This window comes from Psittacula echo (genome assembly GCF_963264785.1).
Source record: "Psittacula echo genome assembly, chromosome: 1".
Classification (NCBI taxonomy): domain Eukaryota; kingdom Metazoa; phylum Chordata; class Aves; order Psittaciformes; family Psittacidae; genus Psittacula; species Psittacula echo.
Window position 1 is genome coordinate 19,671,537 of NC_137735.1, and position 27,075 is coordinate 19,698,611.

The 27,075-nt window shown below is 44.1% G+C and overlaps 1 protein-coding gene across 1 annotated transcript; it reads right to left on the bottom strand.

Annotated features, from left to right (window-relative positions):
- Positions 1-247: 247 nt before the first annotated feature.
- LGI2 (leucine rich repeat LGI family member 2) lies at positions 248-16,319 on the bottom strand (the record flags this gene model as incomplete). The annotated part of the gene is made up of 8 exons (XM_080635758.1): positions 248-1,065; positions 3,227-3,391; positions 8,507-8,676; positions 9,784-9,855; positions 10,407-10,478; positions 13,642-13,713; positions 15,987-16,058; positions 16,147-16,319. 8 exons carry the CDS (start codon positions 16,317-16,319, stop codon positions 248-250), a joined length of 1,614 nt encoding a protein of 537 aa, XP_080491884.1.
- Positions 16,320-27,075: the final 10,756 nt, after the last annotated feature.

The following is a 27,075-nucleotide window of genomic DNA, read 5'->3' on the forward strand; positions in this document are numbered from 1 at the left end:
TGTCAACACTAATCCTGATGCACTGCACTCTCCTCTGAATGACTGCAGATTGCAAAGTGTCTTTGAAAAAGGATAAAACGGACATGTCATGCAGTAACCAAGTAAATGCAATCCCTGATTAATACTCAAGTTTGAAAAGTTCAGAAAATGTCATCACACTCCATAGGTGCACCCTGGTTTTGGAAATGTCTCTGTTGTTTGTCTGTGTATAAATGTCATTGCACATGAAATTCACTCCAGCAGCTTTTCATAAACTCAAGTCAATGATGATGTGTTCAAATATTTGAGTGTTTCCTTTAAAACTAGAGGCAAAGAAAAAATCTCTTCGATCCGTTGACACGGCTGTGAAAGACCGTGGCGCTTGCACATAGATTTCCTTAAATAACCTGAAAATCTTCTTTTCACCATCCCACTGGTAAATCTGGGAGAAGGTATAGTCACTTCCCAAAGCTAGGTAGTAATTGTTCTTGAAAGAGAAAGGCTGCAGCGTCATGGCTCCTCGGGATGGAAGAGCCTGTATCTCCACAAACTGCTTGCTATTCCATTTCATAACTCTGGAGTCACCAATGAATCTCGTGAGAGTGATGTACAGATTATCCTGCATCCTGAAACTCTTCACAGCCAAGACATCTTCCATGTTGGGGATTTCACTGTGTGGAACAAACTTTTTGGAAGCTTTGTTCCACTGGAGTATAATGGGAACCTGAGAACGGCTAGAGAGGATTAAATGTGATTTCCCATCTATATCGAGAAACTCAGCATCAGTGTCCCTGAACCACTCGTGAAGGGACTGATACGAGTAAAATCCTTTGTTATTCCACTTGTACACTGTTGACAAACCTGCTTTAGAGCTATCTGCTATGACAAAAAACATTTCACTGTCTATCTCAAAAAGCTCTATATCATTGGGCTTGGAAATGCGAGATACTTCAATATCCTGGAATTTGACAAACTTTGTCCAGCTTTCATCGTACTTGTAAATGTGTGAGCCACCAAAGAGCTGTGCCACCACCACAAACACTTGGTCACCAACAAGAATGGCTTTACATCCCACTATGGACTGACCTATTGCCCAAAGAAAAAAGAAAGCACATACGTTAGCACAGTACAAAGCACCCTTTAAACCACAGAGAGATTACCACATCACCCCTCTGCCTTTTTATATCTGCACTATCTGATAATTTTGTCTTCTGCTACATGCCACCAGAGCTTCTTTTCATGGTTTTTTTCTCCCTAGGAACAGGAAAGGTGACTTCAAATATTGAAAATGTCACAGCCCTCAAGGTGTGCAAGTATGGTGCACCCTAAAATGCTAATTCATTTTTACCCAGAATACCTTTTCTTTCTCCGTTTGTTCAAACACATGCACCCTAATATCCCAAACAATTACTGAGCCTGAATTTTGTTATTCCAAAATAACAAGAGTTGTTATCTCATGACTCAGCAGGAATCTGAAATTCTCTTATTCTTGGAATGTCTGGCTTTCCAACTTAACCAGAAGAATGAAATATAGTCTATTTTTCTTGCCCTAAGAGGGCCAGAGTCAGCTTTTTTCTACTATAAATAGAAATATTGATGCACCTCATGGATATATCACCTGACAGCGGGATGAAAAAGATAAATCTGACTCTGTTGTTTCTATTAAGTATTCTGGAGATTATGTTAAATTAGAAATATTTATTAAGAAATATCTCAAGTACTGTAAGGTATCTGCAGCATAGACTTGAATGGCTGAGCTGGTCATCAAGGCTCTTTCTGGTCTAACAATCAAAAAGCACTCTAGAGGAGATTTCACCTGGCCTGTATATGTCCCCTTTTGCAGAGGACAGCAACACCTATTATCTGCATGTTGACTATGAAGGCAATCTTGAGAACTAGCTCAACTATAAGCCCATGTTGTAAAAGGCTAAATTCAGATATCCAAATGCCAAGCAGCCAATTTACAGCACATATCTGGCTCTTGAGCTCTACAAAACACTCTTTAGGCTCTGCAAGAGTCTCTCTACATGTCTGTGTCCCCCGGCAAAAGTCTCTCACTCGCATTTCATAGTTCAGAGCTCAAGCTCAGACCTTCTAGGAACACAGGAAGTGTCTCCTAAGCACATTATTCACAGGAAAGTGACTGGAATACAACTTGGAAATGACCCAAACTCTCAATTTCATTTCCAGAGCTTTTCTAGAGCTCTGTTAGCTCTCTCTGGGCCATCAACTTCTCAGTTTTCATTCACTGGTATGTATTTCCCCCTAATCTACCAAACACAATGAAACATAAAACAGGCAAAATTTTGATTTCCAATATTTCCTGAAGGAGGGGTAGCATCTTGTAAACTTTCCCTAGTGACATGCAGCTGACCTGAGGAGGTAGGTGCTAGCTGCCTTTGTAGACCAGATAGGGACGCAGCTTACTCTTTGTTTCCCAAAATGCAAGGTAAAAAATAATTACACATTAACAAGGAACATGTGGGAAGGAGAGTCCATGGAGAAATTTAGCTCCTGAGTCTCCAGCACCAATAGCCTGAAGTAGCTGGGAAATCGGGCAGTGTGTAACAGCTCTAAAGACTCTGTCCCTGCTGTCATGGTGTGACTGAGCACCGTGAGTGTCGGTTAGGGACAGAACGGATGTTAGCATTAGAAAATCACCTGGCATCCACATGGACTTTTGGCCACGATGCTAATTCAGCATGTTTGTAAATGGAAAGTAAACATGAAAGCTTTACAACACATCTCTCTAGGGAACAAACACAGTTTAAGTATTTCTATGTCATCTTCAGCTGTAAAACATGCTTTCCTGGCCAGCCCATCCTAAAAGCATCCTTCGGACCTATTTCCTTCTACATGCAGTTGACTATTTTTATATTCTACTTTGTAGGCACTTTAACAAGAGCAAGGGCTCCCTCAGCTTGCACTGTAACCCGCAGTGTGATTCAGGCAGTGAGTGCTAAGCTGGGCCACAGCATGACATTCACAGCAAGTGTTTGTGCCTTCAGAACCATTTACAAGATCAGACAAAAAACACCTAGTTTGTGTGCCACAGCGAAGTTAAACATGCCTGTATTAACAAGATGCACTACTCCATGAGGTCACTAATGTCCAAACATTACATGCTTTGATCTGCTAAATTCAACACAGATTCAAAACAAAAACCATCAACTGGTACCATCTATGAATCTTGTCCTTGTGAAATGTCAACAGTTCATTAACAACGGGAATCCAGATGTTCATATACCTGTGATGTTGTCGTAACTCCTGAAATTCATTTCAATGTGATCCCACTCCAGCACCATGCAGTTCTCCATGCTGGGCTGTGCAATGGCTACGAACACATCATTCTTTGAGTTGAATGTATCCACTGAAACTGACTGGTAGGGCAAAATCTGGTGAACAACAAAATCTAGAAACATACATTTTTGAAAGTTAGGATACATCTTTACCACACGAAGTGGTCACTGATTATAACAATTTACACTAAAAAAATCAGCAAAACAGTTTGGATTTTGTGTAACACTAGCATGGAAGTGTCAGTGCTCACATGAGGCATGCAGCAACAGGGGAAAGTGTCTCCTGCTTTAGGCATCATAAACTGTCCTCTCTGGAAATATAGTTGCAAAGAAGATTGAATAGGTAAATAGTGGCAGAAATCAGATTTTCCATCTAAGCTGGCCAGTATTAATGAAATTAGGGTATTGAGAGAGAAGTCTCTTTCCCCACAGCTGGAAGGTGCTTTCCCGTCAAGTGAAATGGCCTTGCTAGAATCACTGTCAAGCTGAGAGACAGCAACTTCCAGCTGAAGTCCAATAACTTCTTAAGTCATGTAAATTTAATCACTAGCAATTTGTGTTATGCTAAACCAGGCAGAAAGTGAAATGGATCTGAAGTTTGCCTGGGGATAACCCCATTTTGGCTAGACCACAGACAAAATGGAGTAATCAAAAACTCAGTTAACATAACGTTTTATGGGGCATTGTAAAGTAGTTTAGGCATAAAATACAACTAACCTGCAAATTACCATCCCGTAGCAAACTTACCCTAGACACTAAGACTGAGGAGTTGGAGTAACTTGTAAAAACTAAGAGTGTAACTCAAAAACTCAAGATTTTTTTCTCAAAATCTAAGTGCATTTGTAGATTTAACTCTAAACTTCACCCAGGGCTAAGTCAGCAGTCAGCACAGAGCCAGTCTGAGGCAAAGTGAGGAGACTTGGGTCTGATCTTTGGCCTGACAGCTGGGGAAGGTCATTATTATCAGAAAAAGAAAGCGGTATAGCAGAGCTGACAAAGAAAAGCCAGCACTTGGGTCTAGAACGTGGCAGAAGTGATGTATGGATACAGATACGTAGAAAAGGAAATGCATCTTCCGCTACAATGGCGTTTCTCTGCAGAGCAACACACCGCTGTTTCAAGCTACATTTGCTACATGTTTTCACCATGCAGTCCTATGCTGGAAGGGCGTGAGCATCCAGGGATTTTGGTGAAATGGTAATTAAGTCCTCACTCGAGTCCCTCATTTTGGTGCATTATGAAATAATTGCTTTTGAATGAAGAACCCTCTGTCTCTGCATGCTTGAAAGCCTTGCCCTTGAGGAGTTACACTTCTGGAGAATAAAGATAGATGACTGCCATTAAACAAACAGAGCAGATTCTACAGCTGCGAAAGAAATGAGAGTCTCCATTCTTTGAGGGACTATCATAAATAGAGTTTGGGCTTGATTCATAAATGTTGGTAGGAAAACAAGAAAGTTGTCTTCATACTCACTGGGAAAAATAAAAGAACTGGAGAAAGCTGACAATGAAGTATACAGAAGGTAAAAGTAAGTGATAAATCAGGGAAGGCAGCTAAGGATGGAACAACAGCAGATACAGTCACTCAGAATCAAAATATTTTTTAAATCTGGAAAAAAAAAACCCAAGCCAAAACAAAACAAAACACAAACCCAAACCCCCAATCCTGAAAAAGACATCTCTTGAAATCTGAACAGTTGTGAAACACTCTGAGGCAATCTGTGAATTAAAACAAACCAGTCTGTGTGTTGATATCCACTGCTCATTCAGAAATGATTCAGTGTTAACACAGCTATTTTTACTTGCACCTGTCATTTGGCTCTTTATATCACTGGATGAGTCAAAATGGGTAACAAAATCAGTCATAATAGGTAAAAGCAATAAATGTTGGTTTTAGCACCAGTTGGAAATATGAGACTCTAATGTACAACAGGGTTACACAGTAAAGAGATGCTGCCACATCAGGATTGCCAGCAATTCAGGTCTTGGAGGCTTGACTTAGTTTTACAGGCAGGTCCACATACCTTGCTTTAATTCTAGAAAGAGCTTGTACAGTAAATATGGTGTGTGTGCATGGAGGGCGTGCCCCAACACTGTTCTCTTCAAGGCTAGAACAGCCTGCACGGGAGAGGAAAGAGGATGCAGCCTTCACTTCCCTTGTGCTGCTGGCTGCCCGGCCTGTTGCTCTCTCCTTCTCACCCTGATGCACGATTTTACTCCCCCTGTCATGGTTTTAACACTGCTTTCTGCTGGCTGGGAGCTGGGGTGGTGTGTCCCTCCATCCTCCAGCCACCCACTCTGCCTCTGCTCTTGCTGCCAAACTGGCATTAGCCATCATGGATGGGGGACCCAGCTCTCTTGTTGCTGGGCTGACTTCCCTTCCACTGCTCTGGCTGATCCCAGCACACAGGAGTGCTGATGCTGGCAGAGCACAGGTGGAACGCACAGAGAACGCTGGAGGACACTAAAGAGAAAGGGGAGCAATGACCTCTTTGGGCAGCAGCTCCTGAACTGCACCCTGTGACTTGGTCACCCTCTCCTCACATCCTTTGTTCCCCACAGTAGAGACTTCTACCAGGACCTGGGTGTGCTGTTAGGGAGCATTAGCCATCCATTCCCATCTCCCACCACAGCAGCACAGGTGTGAGTACAGAGCAGGTAACTCTTAATTTGCAAACTACCTTCCTTCCAGCCCGTGAGGAAAGAGAGAAGACAATCCCAGCTAGGTAAAGAAAGGGGAAACCAAGCTTTCAAAGCTCAGTGAGATGATCCCTGCCTGCAGGCCTGGGCAAAGCAGGTCCAAGGCACACACACAACCTGTTCTCAGTGATTGTGGGAGCGTAAGGCCCACTTCCCAGCCTCCTGAACATAAGTTACATGTCCCCCACTGTGCTTACAGCCACAGCACAGCCCCCTCACACACTGCTATGGGACAACAACAAGAAACAAAATGAAACAGCTTGACCTGCTTCCATGATGTAAGCCGTAAGACATGGGAAAGAAGGATGCTATCACAAAAAGAGTTACAAGGGCAGATCACCAACACTGTGAATTGCTTTCTCTGTGAAGAAGCAATAGGAGCATTTTGTTCTTTGTCTTGTTTTGATTTGTGTTTTATTTGGCAGCACCTCTTTCCATTTCTCCTCCTATTACCATTGTACCAGTTCAGTGGATGCAATGAACCAATGAAGCCAATGAGATACATGTTTTACCAAGCAAACAGCTTTGTTACCACATCCTACAACCAGTCATGCTCAACACAGGGTACTACAGACCAGAAATAATGGAAAGTCTCATGACATCTGGCAAAGGAGGGAATACAATACCGAAAACTAACATGAATGAAAGAGGTTTGCAGAGCACTGCTCATCATCGACTGGAAAAGGAGACTACACACAGAGTATGGTAAAAGCCTGAGCCTGTGACTAATCAGTCCTCAAGGAATGAATACAGACATATTTATGATCCCTTTGGATCTGGGGAAAGCAAAGGCAAAGAAGGAAAAAGCAGGCGTGGCCTGACACTGCAGACCACCAAGGACACCAGAGGGTTATAGTCCAAGCAAGGTAACTTCTAGTTCAGTGCAGGAGACATGATGCTGGCTCAAACATGACACATTCCTGAAGATCTTCATTTGTGCCCTTCTGATCTGTTTTGTCTTTTACAGGTAATTCCTGCGTGTACCTCTTGGCACTTTGTAAGGACGCCAGAGATCCATGTTTTCCACACCCTCCACCTTCGCTATGCACTGGAGCTCTGGGAAGCCTGCTGCTGCCCACCTCCAGGCCAGAGGGGTTCAGCACACAGCCTTCCCAGAGAACAACTGGTCTGAAAATGCCCTCTGCTATCTGAAGAGTGTATTACAGCTACATCCTGTACTGCGAGAGCACTCTTCTGATGGCATTTGAACAAATACTCAGCTGGGCAATCCTTGCACCACATTAACGTCTTAGCTCCCCAGCAAACTACAGCATGCGAAATTACATTCATGCTTGGAGTAATTTCACCTACAGCAGATCAAGGAACTAACATTAAGGGTGAATTTTGCCTGTTGCAACCTCATAGTTGAGTTCCTAGGTACAAAGAGATGACAGAGGGCAGGTAGGTTAGTATAGGTGTGAGGACTGGGCAGATAAGGCTTGCTTGTCCGCACCATTAGTGCTGTACAATTGCTTAAACCAGACTGCAATGAAATAAAGCAGCTTTTTACTTTGCATCCCAGTGACCTGGCAGACACAGGAATGTAACTTAGGTACCATTCTAAGCTACACTGCTCTCCTGGTTTTGACATCCTTTATGTAGCAGATTACCGTGCTTTACACCTGCTACTCTTCTGAAGTATTTCTGAATTTCGAGTTAATTCTCTTTTCCCTTACATACTGCCCTTGGATAACCATTCCCTGTCATGAAACTTCATTTTACATTACTAGTAATCTACTTTCCTATTGTCTTTTAATAGCGATGACTTGATGACACATGAGAACTTGAACGCCTCTGGTATTACTGTACAGAAAAAAGGCAGAGTGCTGACATCATATACATGAAAGATGAAAAACAATATTCGCAGCTGATGTACTCAGTTATATGATGTGACGACATTTAAAGATAGGTAACTGTGGCTGTTCAGCCATAAAACATGAGCATAACCACATGCAAGTTTCTCTTCACTTCCTTTAGCATGCTTTACATTACCTAAAATAAAAATCAAGATCCTAAACAAGACAGTAGTGAGAATATTACTGGACATTTCCCACAACTTAATGGAGTTCCATGAAGAACAGCTGGCAGTATTGCCACCACTTTTGATGCTATTAAATTGTGGCCTATTGAATAAAGATAACAGATATAGCCACATTATTTTAACTTCTTTTCATTGCTTTCTGTGAATTACAGAGATTTTGGGAAGCTCATATGCCATAACTATATGGCCTTATTCCAAAAGCACTCTGTGATGAAAAGTAAGTCGCAAAGGGAGTCATAATCAAGTCTTTTGGAATATGAATAGTCAGAGCTCTTCTTCCATTATCATTTAATCCAAATAAAAACTCATTACTTACTTTGACTTCGAAATGTAATTTTCCCATTTTATGCTTGTTCTTGTACTTGGTAGTGCTTTGTATGTAACCCTTTCCTCCCCCCAGGTCATGCTCACAGAAGCAAAAAGGTATAGTCTAAACTTCTGATATTTAACCATTTGTAGTGTGCTTAGAAATATACATTCTGAATACCTGTAGTGGTGCATTCATAATCAAAACTTGTCACATCATTTAACTTCTTATCCTGATATTCTGCTGGACCAATACACAGGACATCAGAAACAGTGGAATTTGTCATCTTTAACCACAAAAACAACCACTTGGCTTTGCAGTCACACTCAAATTTATTTCCCCTTAAATCTCTAAAAAAACACACAGAAATAAACATATTTGAAAAGGTTGATAGCAATATGAATACTACAGAACTGTTATCACCTTGACATGCTGAGTTTAAAAATACCTGAGTAGCCTTGAATTGTTTCTGAACTGAGAACAGGGAAGTTGTTTCAGTTTTATTTGGACTCTCTTACTATGAACTTTCCTCCACTAAGTGTTGTCCTTGGAAAAACTGTTTCAATCTAGGAAATATGCTCACATATAATCATAGTAATGGAGCTCTGTGATGCACATGTAAAGTCACTCACGTTTATAAATTTTCATAGGATTAGAACTGTAATGTTATAAATCCTGACAGCCTGGTTGTCTGTTGCAAGCATCCTTCCCTCCATCTACTGCTGACACTGATAAATGCCATTCCTTCACTAAACTATTCCAGTATGGCTGGTTGACAGACTGGCCTTGCTGGCACCACTTCTGTGTTACACTAAAATACAGATGTAAGGCTTGTATTTTTTGAGTCGCTGCTGATGTGTGGTCAATTTAACCTTCCCCTACTAATGTATGTGCAATTTCAACACTGTACTTGTTCTTCAATCTCCTGGCAATTTTTGTTGTTTACAATTATACTTTGCTGTCTGGGAGAGCTAAGCCAAAAATAGGGGGAGCTGACTATCAGCTCAGTTATACAAGACAACACTGACAGTCAACAATGTGCTACAACTACATAAAAACAAGAAAAAAGGTGGCTTTTTTAAATGAATGCCTTTCACTAATGTAATCTCAGGGGATGCATGCACAGTAACAGAGAAAAATGTTCAGAGAAATTGTAGTTTTAAAATTTCTTGTCTCCCTTTCCCTAAAAAACAATTTATATGAAACATCAAAAAGAAGTACAATAACGCAAGCTATATACAGCAGCATGAGAAACAACAGTGATTTGAGAAACAGCAGTTATTTTAAAGGAGTCTAGCAAGTAAACAATTTTAAAATTAGGAAAGCTAGCACAACAAAAGGCACATTTCTTTCCTGTGCAGCTATCAGGTACAGCACCACATAAACCCAGAATGTAAAACTCAAGAGTAACAGAGTGACAGAATTAGGCAGCCAGTAGAAAGATTCTCATTACTTACAGTTCAATTAAAGAATCTAAACCACTGAAGACATCCCTCGGCAGAGCTTTGAGATGGTTATTGGCCAAAGAACTAGAAGAGAAAGTTAGAGCTTAGTACCATTGCTGTCTCTTGTCTGGCTGACTCATTAAGTCTGAGCTCATCTACAGTTGTTAGAACTGTCCAGCCACTGGCATTGTTAATAGTTATAAGGAGTAGGTACATATTAATTATTCTTATTCAAGAATGGAGATTGCTTGAAGATCATGTAAAAGTAAAATACATAGAACTTTTTTATTGCCCAGGTGCAAATGCAACACACAGAGCAATCACAGAGCATGCTGAAGAACCAGGACTGATAATCACTAGTACACAGTGTGACGGTGGTAGCAGTTCAGCATTTGCGGGCAGCAGCTGCATCCCAGTGCAAGCTGTGAGTGTGCATAGGCAGCCCAACACGCCACAGGGCTGCCCCAGCAGGAGTTCTTTTAAGGCCAGTTTTTAACTTGAGGGAGGCATGCTGCCGACAGCAGGAGGAAGCTGATGCATGGAGGGGAAGAGAGGTTTTCTCTGTAGCAGAAAAACCAGTGGTCCCCCTGAAGAGTTTTGTTCAAGCAGAAATTACCAAGTGTTAAATAACTTACAGGTGAGTCAGGTCTCGCAGGCCACGAAAAGCGTTTCTTGAAATGGTTTCAATTTTATTTCCTTCAATGAATCTAGGAAAAGAAAAAAAAAAAAGTCTTTTAAAAGACTTTATTATTAGCATCACCAGTGCTTTAAACTATGGCCTCCAAATTCAGCAGTGGCAGCCCCTTCAGACTTAAAGGTGGGGAAGTCTCAGTGGAGCTCATTTTCCCTTTACCACTTTCCTTGGGTGGACTGCAAGGAATGAGGAAAGTACCAGGCAGCAAAAGGGGCAGCCGCATGTGACACAAACATCCAGCAGAAGAGGATCAAAACAGACATAGCAAAAAACATTACTCCTCTGTTGATTAATACTCTCAGGGTGTGTTGTGTGAGGCAAGAGACCTGTGTAGGAGAGGTTTCTGAGGTGGCCTTTGAAAGCTGAGGTCCTACATTCCTCTCACAAATCACCTGCACTGTAACACCACAGGACAGCACAGGAGTGCCAGGGCTGCCTGGGCTGCAGACACACCCTGATGGGCAGCTCCTGTGGCTGCACGCACTGTCCCACCTCGGCACCTGCAGAGCTGATATGAACTGTACACGTACAAAGCCTGCGTAAATGGCAAGACCAGTGTCTTGTTCTTGCTGTTGCAGTTCAGCTCCCTCCGGACAGGACACCACCTCTGCAGGGTGCCCACCTGCACATAAGTCACAGCCCCATGCACTGGGGGAATAATGACAGGCACGTATCGATTCCAGGAGCATGCTGCTCCTCCTGACTGCATGTCAGCATTTAAAGAAAGCATTGATATTCGAGCATTTTGACCCGTGAGCACTTGAGGACACATCCCTAAATACATCATCAGCCCTGCAAAGCAATTGCAGCCAGGTGGCCTTCAAGATATTGCATGGTACAGCAGTACCTGGATGAAGACAATTGCATGCTGACTTTATAAAAGGTTTCATGAGGTATAGATGTCTCACTTCTTCTATACATCCTTGTTTGCCTTCCAGGGAAATAGAGGAAAAATGCTGTGAGCCAAGGTCTCTTCAAAAGAGAGTCAAGATGGAGATGTGGGAGATGCCAAGTGCTCTTGGTTCTGCTGTTTAGATGTAGCCAAAATCCTTCATGAAGTGACTGGGACCCTGACTGCACGCAAAAGGTGCAGATAAGAAAGTGTTGTATCTACACAGGTGTCAGAAGAGGTTCAACTGTTCCAAGGCTGCCTGGGGACATGAATTCAAATCGCAAAGCAGAGAGCCAAACTGCCTCCTGATACTCTCTCTCATCAGCACCTGGCATCCCTGCACAGTGCCAGCTCACCAGTCCGTGCAAATAAACACAGCTTCATTGCACACACTGCAGCAAGATGATGCAAATTTGGGTTGGGAATCAGTAATTTGCCGGATTCCTGAGTCAACAAACCTGTCCTCAAAAGGATGCTACTCTGGACATGCCACTCTGTTCACCAGCAAAACTCCCGTCTTTATCAGATCTGTTTTATCCAGACTGTACATGAAGCCAGATAGTTTAAGGGTGCATTGAATGCCATTGTCAGTGCTGCAAGCTCAGCAGGACACAGCTGGACGTATATTATCTATATATATATAAGTACCTGCTGCGGGCACTCCCCAGCAGCTCTTTGTTTGGAGAGTTAGCTTTGTACATAAAGAAACTTGTTATTCTTGTTTGTCAGAGAGGTTTTCTTATTCTCTGTGAGGTCTGATCACTGGTAACCGAGAGACACGAGTTACAGAAGCTGTAATGCTGTTACTGGCCACACGGCCACAAAAACCCTGAGAAAGGCCACTCGCACCCAATTCCCAAAAGGTGGAGGTGTGATTTTCTGGGAATAGGGGGCACTTTGTGGACTTAGCAGGGAGGGTGACCACAGCCATTGACTGAGGCCACTTGTTCAGCTGCTGCTAAAGGAAACTCAAACTGTAAGGCTTTAGCAGTCTTCATGCTGTTCCTTGGCTTTGACCAGCTGAGGAGGGGCAGGACTTTCTTCTTTCAGACTGGGGTCTCTCCACACTCACCAATGCAACCAGGACAGCCAAGTATGCTGCTGGGACAAGCTCATCAGCACTTGAAAGCAACTAATTCATGAAATGACACTAAAATGGTTTTCTTCTTTTTTACAAACATATCGAAAATTACTTTTTTTCCCTGTAGACACATGGAAAAGAGAATGATTAGGGATTTCACTGTCTCTGAAAAATCCTCTAAAAAGTCCGAATCATGGATTTTAGAGTATACCATTTACTATTATCCTCTTTCTTGGTCTGCAAATTCCAGTGTCGGCTGCTCCACACGTATCAGACTAGTAAACTTGAATACACCCCACCTTAACACCTATTTGTCTGCACTCACTTTTATGAGCATTGGTCTTCCTCTGGAAAAATAGAGAGATGTTTTCCACAGCTACCTTTCAGCATGAAAAGGTGGGTGGAAAGAGGAATTTCTTTCAGATCATATTCCAAGTTTCAAACATACCAGCTCGTGTCCGGTAACACAGAGAAATGGCAGTCCTTTGGAGTATGAAGTGAGGACAACCTGGTACCAGGGATAATACTTTTTTAAAAATTAAAAAGGGTGACCTAAAAAAAAAAAATAAAAAAAAAATTGGGAAATGAAGATACTGTAAAAATCAAGTAAGTGAACAAAGTAAAGGAGAGTTAAATGAATATAAATAATAACTTAAATAATTGCAATAATGTATATTATATGAAATATATATTTATATATTCATATATTTATAATTATTTATAACATAAAGATAAATGCCACGGGCATTAAATGGGATAGCAGAAAAAAGGTGAAGTTGGAAAAGAAAGAAAGTTGGGAGAAGAGAACGAGCCAGGCAATCAGGGTTGCTTTGGGCAGTACACGGATATCCTGTGACTCCTCTTCAGGCTGCCAGCAGGCCAGGAGAGGCTTTCCCACCTCTTTCTTGAGGTTCAAAGCCCCTCGACAGAAGTGGCACTGTTCTGGAAAGCCAAGCCAATGCCTTTCAGTGTACTGTGATTGCCACCTTGCATTCATGGCTTACTTTAAAAATCCACTTGCAACCTCTGAGAAAGGGTGAGCCACTGTAAAGAACACTTGCACAGAAATGGAACGTAAATCCTCCATCCCCCCCACTCCTGGGAATTACACTAAAGACTAAGACTCCACAGCGGGAATCTTAGACACTTATCAAAACATCTTGATTTATAAAGGACAGGGGAGACATAAAATACCAGACTTACAGGTATTCTAGATGGAAGAGACCAGCAAAGGCGTCATCTCGTATAACAGTGAAGGAATTGGAGTTTAGCAAGCTGAAAATGGAGAACAGGCATTAGGAAAGCACATTAAAACTTGACACGCTGGATTATGCCCATTGTGTTTATTGCCCGTGACCAAACTAATCTTACTGACTCAAGCACATATTGCCCCACCAGTGTAGCACATATAAACCTCTGTGGAATGGCCTATTAAAAGAAAAAAAACAAAACAAAGGCATAATGTGATGCTAGTTAATGTCCACTGCTCCCCAGGAAAAATGATCACTGTGCCATCCACCACGGTTAAATGCAACCTGACCCTCGACAATCTGATCCCCTGACCAGGACAAGAAATAGTAAAACTTCTTATTTGGTCTAAAACTCAAATGCTAATCAAAAGAAGTCATCTTTGGAAAAATCTCTGAATTTTCCAAGTGAATATGTCTACATTAATCACTTTATTAGAGAAACTTATTAATCCTCTTTTTGTCTGGTTTTAGGCATTTTATTAAAAATAATTTAGAAGACTAATGAACATGAAATGCACACTTTCCCTGTGATCCTTGGTTATTATGCTAATGCTAGACAAATACTCACTAAATTATCCCAAAGAAATCTGACAAAGATGCAGGCTGCCATTAAAAATAAATCCATACATTACTCTTTTACCATGGCTAGTGCCACAGAGGACACAGGAAGTACCCAAGTGATCAATTATGCATGTATCTCTTTCGCCATTTAATCATTCTTTTTTCTCGTGCTTGAAGGAAAGTCACAAATTACACCAACAAAATCTGTCAGGGCCCAAGGTGGTGGCGGTGGTGCCAAACCCTTCTGGCTCCCATGCCTGATCTACCACATAAAGTGACATTGGCAACTTCTGATTTTCTCAACCTCTGCCCCACCACCCCACACACCCCAATGTCTCCTCCTGAAAATCTGCTACAGCTAAGGAATAGGGATAACCTTCATGTGCTCTTCCTCTCTCTTCCCAGTACCGCTACCCAAAACAAGCCAGATTCTCCTCATCTTGAGTTTTCCACCCATGGTTTCTCTCAGCCCACCCTTGGGTTCATCCCTTCCCAGCTGGCACAGGTCAGCTGGCTGCCCCATTCCCCAGTCAGCAAAGTCCCTCTGCCCTCTTCCTGAGGCTCTGTGCTGGGCCCCAAGGCCCACAGGCACTTGGGTTTGGGACTGGTGCCATGCTAAAGAAGGTGCAAGCCTCCACTCCTTGCTCTGCCCACTTCTCCCCAGTGTTTTCCATGGGATGCTGCTCCTCCAGATAGTGAGACAGGCCTTTGAGTCAAACGAGGAGGGGTGCCCGAAGACAGACCATAACACTAGCAGAAGCCTTCAGGGACTACCTCTTGCTCAGACCAATTTTAACACCTAGCTCTGTGGTGAGAGCTTAGCCTGGGTGCTTCGCATCTTTCTGCTTCAATTTTCTTTGCAGTGTGTCTTTTCTTAGGGAGGAAGCTGGTCCTTGCTGGGGGAGGCATGGAGGGTCTGCCTGGTATCTGGCATCACAGGCAGGCTGAACTGGTCTACGCAGGGCACAGACGAAGCGACTATCAGAGAAACAGGCATGCAGGCTCCTCAGGGGATTGTACCGCACTCTGTGTCTTTGTGCCCTTCCACTACTGCCTTCCAGGACAGGTAAATTAAGGCAAGTTTGGGTAAGGTGCCTGAGCTGCAGGCACACACCTAACTGAGATGGTCATGACCATGCGAGGTGCCCAAGGTCAGGAAGGAGGCAGCGCTGCGGAGTGCCAGAGCTGGACTGCTGTCCCCCGGGGCAGAGGCCCACCAGGTCAGAAGGCATCCATCAGAGGGGCCACCCTCCAAGTTGGACACCGAAGCCCAGAGTCATGCTGCAGACACCACCAGCACTTCATGCACAGAGGCTTTGCACAAAGGCTTGCTTTCCTCCAGAGTGTCCCAGCAGCCTCTGCTCACTCCTGTCGCTCCCGCAACGTTCCAAAGCCGTGAGACTCCTGGGCACAAAGTGAGCCGGAGTGAGGTACCACATGAAAACTCAGCACTATAAACTTACTAAAGCTGGTGGCGTGGGAGGGTTTATATAACAGGGAACGTAGGGCATCATAAAACATTTTGTCCTCCTTCAGTAACTAAGCACACATTTTATGAAGTGGTTTATGAACGGAAAATGCATCCCTCTGTTATGAAGCAGCAGCTACATCACGGGATGCTGCACAAGCTGGGAACGTCCCCGTTACCCCCCATTCCTACAAGGGCACCCGTAACTCAGTTTAGGAGGCGCAGACAAAGTGCTAGCTGGCCGCTGCCCTTTCCAGTGCCATACTTACAGCAGCTGCAGGGAGGGCAGGTGGGAAAACATCCTGTCCTTGACTTCGGCGAACGTCCCGTTTACCAGGCTCCTGTCAGGAGAGAAACCACTCATGAAGCGGGACTGCCCCGCATCCAACACCACCTCACCTCCCTCCCCGCTCCTTGCCCCGCACTCACAAGGACCCCAGGCCGGCGGGCAGCCCGCGGGGGGCCCCCGCTGCCCCGACGCACAGCGCCGACTCCCGCCAGCAGCTGCAGGGCGGCCCGCAGCGCGGCGGCCTCCGCGGAGCCCCGGGCAGCGGCAGCAGGAGCACCGCGCAGAGCGGCAGCAGCCGCAGCGGCACCGCCATGCCCGCACCACCGGCACCGCCGCCGCCTCCCGCGCCCTGACATCAGCGCGGCACCGCCCCGGGGCGGGCGGGGAAAGGGGGGTCCCGGGCCGGGTGGTGCGAGGGGCGGTGCGAGGCGGCGAACAGCGTCACCCGCTGCCTGCAGGCGGGGTGGATGCGCGACCCTGCCCCGCCGGACGGCAGAGGGCGTCGCTGTCCCCCGGCCCTTGCTGTTGGTTGAGTGCTCAAGGCCAGGCTGGAGGGTGCAGTGAGATGGGGGTCGGTCCTTTCCCCCAAGTAACAAGCAATAGGACTATTTATATAGGACTAATAAGAATAGAGGTAACGGCCTCAAGCTGCATCAGGGGAGGTTTAGATCGGATATGAGAAAAAAATTCTTCACCAAAAGGGTGCTCATGCATTGGAACAGGCTGCCCAGGGCAGTGGTGGAATCACTGTCCCTGGAAGTGTTCAGAAACCGTGTAGATGAGGCCCTCAGTGATATGGTTTAGTGGTGGTCTTGGCAGTCCTGAGCTAATGGACTTTGTGATTTTAAAGGCCTTTTCCAACCTGATTGATTGTATGATTCTAACTGTAGCAAGACCAACTGCAGGGATGTCTAGTCAAGAAAGAAGCAGATGGATGATAACACCATAGAATTATAGTTGCTTTGCAGTAGTAACATATGTGTTAAGTAGTGATTGATCAAATCATGATGTATCTGAATGCTTGAAAGGTATCAGAGCTGTGTGTTCTGAAACCACATTCTGGTGCCCCAATTTGAATGGGACACCTTGTGCACATGAATGAAATAATTACTCTTTTAACACTATCCTTAGTGTCCAAGCCTCTTCCCTTCATCCACATGGGCCAGTTGCAAGGATTTTGTGACAATTTCCGTTGCTCAGCTTATGTTTGCTGCCTCTCACCATTGACTACACTGCTCCAGGACAGCCTCCCGCCAGGTTGTTGAAAACAGCAGTGAGACTCCTCTTGTGTGTGCTGAGCTGACCCAGGTCTCATCACCTCCACCCATACATAATCCCTCCAGCAGGCAAAAAATCAGAATGTATGAGCAGCACCTGAGTTATCAGGTCAATTCCTTTGTCATTTCATTAGGTGGAAACAAGACAGAGAAATGATTTGAGGTCAGTGTTATCCCCAGTTTTCTTTCCTTGGTTTTATCTATTCAGTGATTTTAATGATTCATGTAGTACACCTCTTTGCAGGAGCTATTACATACAGCATCTTAATTCAACAACCACAGTAGTCTCAGGATGCTTATTTCCTTGATAAGCAGACAGAAATTGTTGTGATCTGTGAGCCCTGTCAGATTTTCCTGTGATTCTTTTCCAGCTGAGTCATGGGTGCTTTATCCTGAGGTCACTGTCAGCCCCCCAGAAATAAATACAAGAACACTACCAGAAATCAAAAGCTTTTGATGCTGTCTTTCATGGAATCCTGCTGGACAAAATGTCCTGCACACAGCTACAGAAGTCCATAATATGTTGAGTGAGCAACTGGCTCAAAGGGTTATAGTACATGGAGTTACATCAGTCTGGCAGCCAGTCACCAGTGGGGTTCCCCAGGGTTCAGTTTACGGCCAATGCTCTTTAATGTTTTTATAAGTGACCTGGACAAATGAATCAAATGTACCTTAAGTAAGTTTGCAGATAATACTGAACTAGGAGGGACTGTGGAGTCCCTCGAGGATAGAGAGGCCTTACAGAGAGATCTGGATAGGCTAGAGTTGAGCAATCACCAACTGTATGAAAGTTAACAAGAGCAAGTGCAGGATTCTTCAGCTGGGACAGGGTAATCCTGGTTACACATAGAAAATGGGAGATGAGAGGCTGGAGAGCAGCCCCTCAGAAAGAGATCTGGGGGTTTGGGTTGGTGGCAAGTTGAATAAGAGTCAGCAGTGTGCCCTGACAGCTAAAAGGCTGATGTTACTTGGTTTGTTCAGCTTGGAGAGCAGAAGGCCAAGGGGTGGCCTCATTGCAGTCTACAGCTTCCTCAAGAGGGGCAGCCAAAGGGGGAGGTGCTGATCTCCACTCACTGGTGACCAGCGATAGGACACGAGGAAATGGAATGAAGCTGTGTCAGGGGAAGTTCAGCTTGGCCATTGGAAAAGGTTCTTCACTGAGAGCATGGTCAGTCACTGGAACAGGCTCCTCAGGGCCTCCTCAGGGTCATGGCACCAAGACTGTCAGAGTTCCAGATGCATCTGGACGATGATCTTAGTCATATACTTTAGTTTTAGGTGGTCCTGCAAGGAGCAGAGAGTTGGACTCAGTGATCCTTGTGTGCCTTCCAAAAGAGTTGGACTCAGTGATCCTTGTGTGCCTTCCAACTTGAGATATTCTATAATTCTATGAAATAAAGGCACAACAGGAACTTCCCAAAGCGGCAGCAAAGTTGTGATGTTCCCTTGAACCAGCCAAGACATTTCTCCATAAAATACAGCTGCTGTGGCCATCAAGGGATGCCGCTTTGGGAAGCCTTTGATGTATCCACCCTTTCCAAGTGGCACTCAACACACTGCCAGAAAACAGGGTTTCAGGGTCTGGTATTGCTACAAGGTTTTAAACCAAAATATGGCAAATATGGCAAATGCGGTATTGGTATGGAAAGCACCTTTTCTAAAAGATACACACCTCTTTCACCCCAAAGAGTTTAGGACCCCAATTCCACCACTTTCACTCATGCTAAGCTGTTTCATGGCAACCTCTAAAAATCCCAGAACACTTCAAACAGGAAACCTGCTGTCACTGCTCACAATTAATTTTGCATACAAGGCGTTTTCTGATTTAACTGATTCAAAAGCAATTTATTTGGCAATCATCTCCCCCTCACTGGGAAGAGGAAGGAGGATTTTGGATTTTCCTCTGCTCTTCCCACCTGGGGTGTTTTGTGCAGCTTCACTTGCAGCAGCCCTGCTTCACTCACTGAGGGGCTGCCAGGCACAGACCACCCTCTCTGGGGGTCTTGGAGGTGCTGAGGAGCCTTCCTTGCAAGTCAGAGGAAGATAAGGTGGAAGAATTGCAGGTGCATCAGGGCTGGGGTACTGTGCAGGAGGGAGCCAGCGTGGAGAGTGAGGGCTTCGCTGGAGGCTGAGGAGAGCCTGGAGTGCCAGCAGGACACAGCAGACGGCCCTGTCTTGCTGAAATTAAAAGTGAATGATTGCTTTGGAACATTCACATGGCAGAAAACAGGTGCGGGGGCTGGGTAGGAAGATAAATATGCATATACATACACACATGTAAATTTCCTTAGAAGAACGTTAAAAATCTGCTTGTCTTAAAAAGTGATGTCTATGGTATCCACATGATACGCATATGATTTATGCAGTAGCCCTGCATAAAAACGAAATCTCTTTCTTCTTTGAGAAGAAAAAAATGCATTGAAAGAAAGCCAGAAGAATGAGAAATAACACTGAAATGTGTGTTCTGTTGCTTTCCTTCACATTCCAGTTCATAGGCTCAGGTGATTTTTTATGTAGACTTGCAGGTGCATCCATTTAAGTCATGCTACAAATAAATGCAGTCAACTGCATATAAATGATTGTGCTATCAGATACCCATAGATAAAATGGGTAACACAAGCAAAGAAGCATTCAGACAGCATGTCAATGGGCATGATATAAAAACCTGAACAGATACGTGAGGTGGAAAGCACATGCCATATCTTCAGTCACTGCAACTGCGCATGCAGAGGAACATGCATGTCCCCTGGGACACTGCTTGTACCCCCAATCAGACATCTACAGTGGTGTACGTGATCCTTTAAGTGGATCTTTAAGTTAAATGGAAAATATCCCAATTCCCAGGTAAGTATGGCTCAGACATTTTGTCACTGTGATGCATTATGTTATCACTGTCACTTCTGCCAACACGATGACTCTTTCTCTTTTCCAGAATCTCAGATATTTATCTGGAATTGAAAAAAGAAATGGAATCAGACAAACATTTAGGACCACATAAATATAAAAATAAACACCCTGAGGTGAAAGTTGTCAGCTCTGTTTCTTTTACGATCAGGAAGGTATTTCCCATGCATTCTCATTTTTGCTTCTCAATCCATTTCTCATAAACTCCTGCCTTATTGAGTAAATATTAACATAAATGCTTTAACTGTTCTTTTTTCCTGTAGCTTGCCAGAAGTGGACAGGAGTGGACAGAAAGCTGCTGATCAGCTCACCCCATACAACGTGCAAAGTATAGAAGGGAAGAACACTTCAACCTTTTGTCTGAGAAAACTTAATTTCCAAGTTAATTTGCAAATAAAAATGATTTTTGTTGGATCACGACCGACCACCTGCCCAAAGGAAGAAATCTGGAAAAAACTGTGAGTGAGAGGCAAGTCTGTCAGTGGAAGTGTTCCCACTATGAGGATTCTTAATTGCTTGTGACCCTGCTGTGGAAGAAGGTATGGGAAAATTAATGCTCTGAGCAATATTCATCTTGCTGAGTGTTTTCCTTTCTTTCTTCAGTCATGGTTGATGTGACCTTTTTGGACTCCAACTGCTAGAGGAGATGTACTGCAACATGCAGAGTACATTATTATTATCTTGAACATTCTGCAGCTTTCATACCAAATGTTTAGTCTGCTTGGTCAGGATTAAACGTCCTCTGCTCTTGACTTCTGAACATTTCTGGTGGAGATTGCACACCTGGTATGTTGCTGCAGTTTCCCTTTAAAGAAGCACAAAAGCAGTTTTCTCTGCTGAAATGCAGCTCTACAAGGTAAGCTTTTATGAAACCCATTTAAAAAGATCCATATTGTCAGAAATCAAACAAAGTACAGCTTGCCAAATCCTTCTTTGGAAATGCTGGCAAGTCTTCTGCAGTGGCACCCTGCTGTGTGCCGTGTGTGGTGGAGGTGGTTATTCACATGACACCAGAAAAAGAGGACTTGGTCACACATACTGTCCTTGTTTTCCAAAAGGCCCCTAAACACAAGTTTACGATGGCTGTGAACCCCTGGATCTGGAAAGGACTCACTGTGGAAAGAGGAACAGGCAGAACAAGTTCGGGTGCCCCAGAGATTTTCACATGTAGTTTCACCTACGGTCCTACCCTGCAATAAATCTTCTTGAGAAAAGGTATTAGTGGCATATTAGCAGCATGTATGCAATAAAAACTTAATAGATATAACAATCCACATACCTTTCTCTTTCTTCACTTGTGAATGCCTAAGACACCGAAGGAGCTGCTAGTTATTAATTGAAGAACAAAATGAATGGAGTCTTACCTAAGGCTGTGTGTCCACATCCCTTCACACCTCCCCTCCCTGCAGCATCCTCACCCACCTGGGATCTGCACTTCCCCACTACCCAGTTTCAGCAACCTCGTGCAATGGTCACTCTTCTTGTGTGTCCCTCATCTCTTCTTCCCTCCTCTTGTCAGTGGGAACTCAGGATCTCTGTGTCCTCCATCCTGCTCTTCAAACTAGTTCAAACTGAATGAGCTCAAAGTTATCAAAGGGTTCTGGCAAACAGGCACAAATGCAAACAGAGTGCAATAACAGAACTCTCATTTCCTTAGGACACCAGGCAAAAGAAAAACCCTATAGACAGCATGACAATCCTACAAGAAAAAGAGATTTTCATGTTTGCAGGATGAATGCATTTCACTATGTGCAATTTGGTGTGCCTCCTAAAAATCAATAATGAGTTTCAATTTTTCTCTTTCCACCTTAAACTTGGAAAAACTATTTCTAAATTAGACTTGTAAATGAAAGTAAAATTCATCCTTTGTGTTCTTAAAGACAGAATATCTATAGTACTGGCTGCAGAAAAAGTGGTCCACTTCTGGGTGGTTTATGTCCTTTGAAACCAATTAAACAGAATTACTGCATTTTTTAATATGTATGGCCAAAGCTCAGATAACCTGCAGTCCCTCAAAAGCATAGGCATTTGAAAATAAATCCTTAGATAACCCGTAATTTCAGATAACCCACAAAAAGAGACAGGGAGGCTGTGGGAGGACGAAAGCAGACTTTGTGGGTATCATGGCAGGGGACTATTGAGATATTGAAGGCTAAATTTTGCCTTGTATATACCTGTTTACTGACAAATTGTACAATCAGCTAATGAATTTAAATGCTGCTTGATCAACTGCAGTTCCCTGACCATTTCACCCTAATTCCACTTACTGATTTTCTGCTCACTGAACTACTTCAAACTTGCCATTCAAGCCAGGATTGCTGGGTACAGCACCCTTATGGAACAAACCATCACTACATTGTAGAAGAGCACCAATTCTCTGCAGTCCCAATTTCCCTGAAAATTATCCCAAATTGCCTTCTGCACATTTGAGATGAAGCTAATGTCCATCACACAACAGGCACTGCTCAGCTGTGAGGTTGTGAATGCCAGTTAGACTTAATCTGACACAGCTTTATTTATGCTAGAAAGTACTATGATATTTTCTGAATTTCAGGAAAGTCAAACACCATTTTTTCAGCGAGGAGGGACAGGCAGAACAGTCCAAGATTACCCGAAGAGATGGGGAGCACCTTGGCTGTATTGGCAGCATAGCATTTGGCTAGATTTTTCTCATCTTCCTCTTAATTTCTGTGTGGGTTTTGTCCATTGTGCAGCCCAGGCATGCTAAATGTGAAGGTGCAGTGATGACCAAAGGGAAGGGGGCCTTGTCATGAAGTACGCACTGAAATACTTGTAGATGTTTTTCGTTACTTGACAGCTCTTTCTTCATAAAGCAGCTTGTGGAGGTGAGTTGCTCATTGCTGGATGCTGTCCCACCTGTCTAGCCCATGTGGAGAGCATCAAGATAGAAGGAGGCTCCTCCATTGCTGTTCATACTCATTTCCATGCTAGAGTCCCTCCCTTCATTTTCTCTTATCCCAGCCCTATGAAAATCATGTGTGGTAATCACTGTGCACAGGGTGTAAGTAGTATTTTCACTATGTTCTGTGTTTAATGATGTTACATTATGTTAAAATATCCTTTATAAAATATGTTTATATTTTACTACCATGTACAACCTAACCCAGTTCACTGAAAAGCTTATCCCATTGTACGACAGCAAAGGAGGCAGGTTTAAAACTGCAAGTATTAAACAGGTGGATATCATGATATAGAGCTTACAATGATCATAACATCATTTTGCCTAACTTGGCAAACTATATCTCAGACTACAGTTTAATTTAAGCAAAGGATAAAATTGCCAAGTAATCTATATTACATTTGCCAACCAGTTGAACAAACCTCATTTAAATTGATTTGAGACAGTACAAACATTCCATGTAAAAAGATCTGGCATATCCATGTGTGCATTTTAGCAATTGAAGAAGTGGCACACTCACGGGCAGGGGTGAGGACCTCCGTGCTTGCACTGCTTTTCTACTCTGAAGGCAAGGCAAAGCCCTTGCTCAGGCTTTACTCAAAAGCTAGATGATGACTTCAGGTGTGTAACTCCAAGTGCACTTCTCCCACCCCTCCTCTGCCCATGGCTAATCACCCAACTCGGGAAAGCTTCCTTCCATTGTTCTAAAAGTCTTCTAAAAGCTCTCCTGGTTTTTTACCCCCGATGTGCATGACAAAACTTGGGGTTTTCCTCTTAGCTCTATGAGGCTGTTCCCCTGACAACAAAGGGAGCCTGCCCTCTTGGTTCACATACTGCCAGTATGCACCAGGAGTGACCTCAATGTGCCTACTCCTCCTTTTGCTCCAACAAAGCGCGTCCAGGCCAGTCCTGGTGCTTGCCAGCTGCCACCATCATGGCAGGCCTCAGCAGGGTGGGAGGAGGAGATGACCAGCAGTGGATGCATACTGAGTCAGGGATCCCAAGAGAACTTGGCCTATAGCTGTCAGTGGGACCTAATTGGCTGCTCACAGCACTGGCTGCTGCTCTCGTAAGAGCATTCTTTGTCACCTTTGAAAGGGTTTGGTGAGCAGGAGAGGTCCCTAGAACTGGAGGAAAGCAAATCTTGTACCTGTCTTCAGAAAAGGCCGAAAACATAAGCTGGGGAACACAAACCAGTTAGTGTGACTTTGGTTCTTGGGAAAATCATGGAGCAAGTCCTCCAGGAACACTCTTCTTCAGTGGATATTTACATCAACTTCATCAAGGCTTTTGACATGTTCTTATTGCATCCAAGTGAGAACATTATGGTATGATGGGTGGACACCTAGTGTGTAAAAGCTGCTTGGATGGTCGAGCTCAGAGGGTACTAGTAAATGGACTGTACTATACCTGGAGGTATACCACTAACAAGTGGAGTATGGCAGGCATATGTCCTGGGACCTGTTCAGTTTAACATCTTCATCAGTGACAACATGAACTTGAAGGAAGAGTCCCCTGCAACAACACAAATGGGGCCCAACTGGCTGGGGAGCAGCTCTGCTGGGATGGTGCTGGGGCATGAGCCAGCAGCGTGCCCTGTAAGCAAAGGTGGCCAAGTAACCAGGGCTGTACTAACAGGAGCATGGACAGGAGGTGCAAGAGAGTAACTAAACTCCTTTACTCAGCAGTAATGAGACCACGTCTGCAGTCCTGTGCCCGGTTTTGCCCCTCTCAAGTAAAAGAACAAGGATGATCAACTGGGGTGGCCTCAGTAGAGGGCCTCCGGCTGGGACGGAGTCTGGAGCACTTCCCTGTGAGGACAGGCTGAGGAAACTGGGCTTGACCAGCCTGGAGAAGAGATGGCTTTGGAGGCACCTAACAGCAGCACCCCAGCATCTACAAGGAGGTCACAGAAGAGGCAGGGCCAGGGTCTTCACTCACAGAGCTGCATGGTAGGAGAATGAGCGACAACAGATGGCTACAAGAGGGGTTCAGACTGGGACATGGCATATGGACAAAGGTTTTCCCGAGGAGGACAGTCAGAGGGTGGGATAGCTGCCCTGAGGAGCTGTGCAGCCTCCATCCTCGGGAGTTTCAAGGTATAAAGCCCTGAGGAACCTGGTCTGACCTCACAGCTGGCCCTGCTCTGAGAAGAGGTTGGACTAGGGGCCTCATGAGGTTTCTTCCAACCTGAATCATCTTGCGATCACAGGAGTCTGTGGTAATGAAGCCTTGTTTATAGGCTCCATAAACAAGGAGCCCGGTTGTAGGTGGTGCCACTGAGAATAAGAAATGCAACTCTGAGATTCTTTGCCTTCCCTATATTTAAATTCTCATTAAAGATGATGGATTATTTCAGGGGATTTTTTGCATCACCGAGATATATTCATATACATGCACGTCAGTATATATAGAAACAGAGAGCGTCTGTGCATTTTCCTCTGTGTATTTATCCAGTAAATGCATGTTTTATAATCCTTAGTGTTTTGCAAGGCTGCAGGGTAATCTGCTTCATTCAGTAGTTACTCTTGCTCAGGAAATGCACAACAGTCACAAATGCTCCACAGCTTGGTTGCTGGGTAAACTGTGGCTCATTTGTATTCAGCACCCTGTGTAAAAGTGATAAGAAGCCAAATACTCCTAGGAAACAGCACAAATGAAATACAGCACGCAGGAGGCAAAGTATTTATAGAAACAAAATATCAGCATTTTCCACACATTTACACAAAGCAATTTCAGTCTTTTCATAGGAAAAAAAGGACATCTCTGGCACTCATTTACTCATTTCCCTGCAGTCATATATTTTGGCCAGAAAGCACTGACTACATAGAAAACCTTCAGGTCACAGCAAATTAAAGATCAATGACAACCTAAAATAGAGGCTGTCATATTTTCATCCTTACATGTCTTTGTAATAAGAGCATTGTTTTAGTAAGTAAATAACGTGACATTTTGGCTTGAATGGGATTTTAGCATCTTGGCTGAACCCTGCCCACAGATCCCCAGCCTGCTATGAGAGAAAGAATTATATCTGCATTTAACTCCTAGGACCTCTGGATTGATTGGCTGAAGTCTGTTCAGTGCAGGACAGAGGCTTGCCGATCAGAACAGCAGCTCACCACATCTCCCTTTGTACGCGTGTAACAGCTGCAGGCTCCGTTCGTGATGGTGCAGCCTTGGTGCCCTCAGGCGCAATGCCCATCGGCATGGGGGACAAGCTCCCTGCCCCACAGTGCATACTGGCACAGTTTGGCCAAAATGCTTCAGCTGTGTTCAAGCGAATCAAGGAGGTGACTGTGATGGCCTCTTAAAGCACTCTTGTGCACCACGCTCTTGTCAAATCAGCTACACTGGCAGAGGAAGAAGCAGGTCAAGCCAAGCCCACATTGCCTGTCAGTGTCTGGTGTTGCTGCTGGCACTTGCTCATCCATTCCCTCCCCAAGACACCAAACACAGCACCCATGCCACTGCCTCTGCCATCCACCTCACAGAGCAGCCTGCCCTCTGTCTTTGAAAGAATAGGTAGGAACAGAGAACTATTTTTAAAGTGACATTTTAAGGCTCTGATTTTGTTATGTATACTCAGCCCTCCTTGTGTGTGTGGCTCATATAGTTTTATGAGTAACATTAAGGCTGTGCAATAACACTTATGGACGGGAGCAAAAATATGGTTGTTTAGTCATTCCACAGTAAAGTAACAAAATATATCTCAATTTTTGCAAGAAGCTTAGAAAATAATCACCTATGTAGCTGATTCCAAATTTGGCTTATTCCCATTTGGCAGGGATGTGAATGGAGGTTGGGAGATACCATCAGCTGCACCTTCTGCTGTGAACCCTTGGCTTAAATAATTATTTCCTATTTGTGGATTTTGGCGGTAGGGATTTGGGAATGCAAGAAAAATACATGATAAAATCACAGAGGAAGTGTGAATTTATCTTTTTTATTGATCTTTTATTGGTGGATTT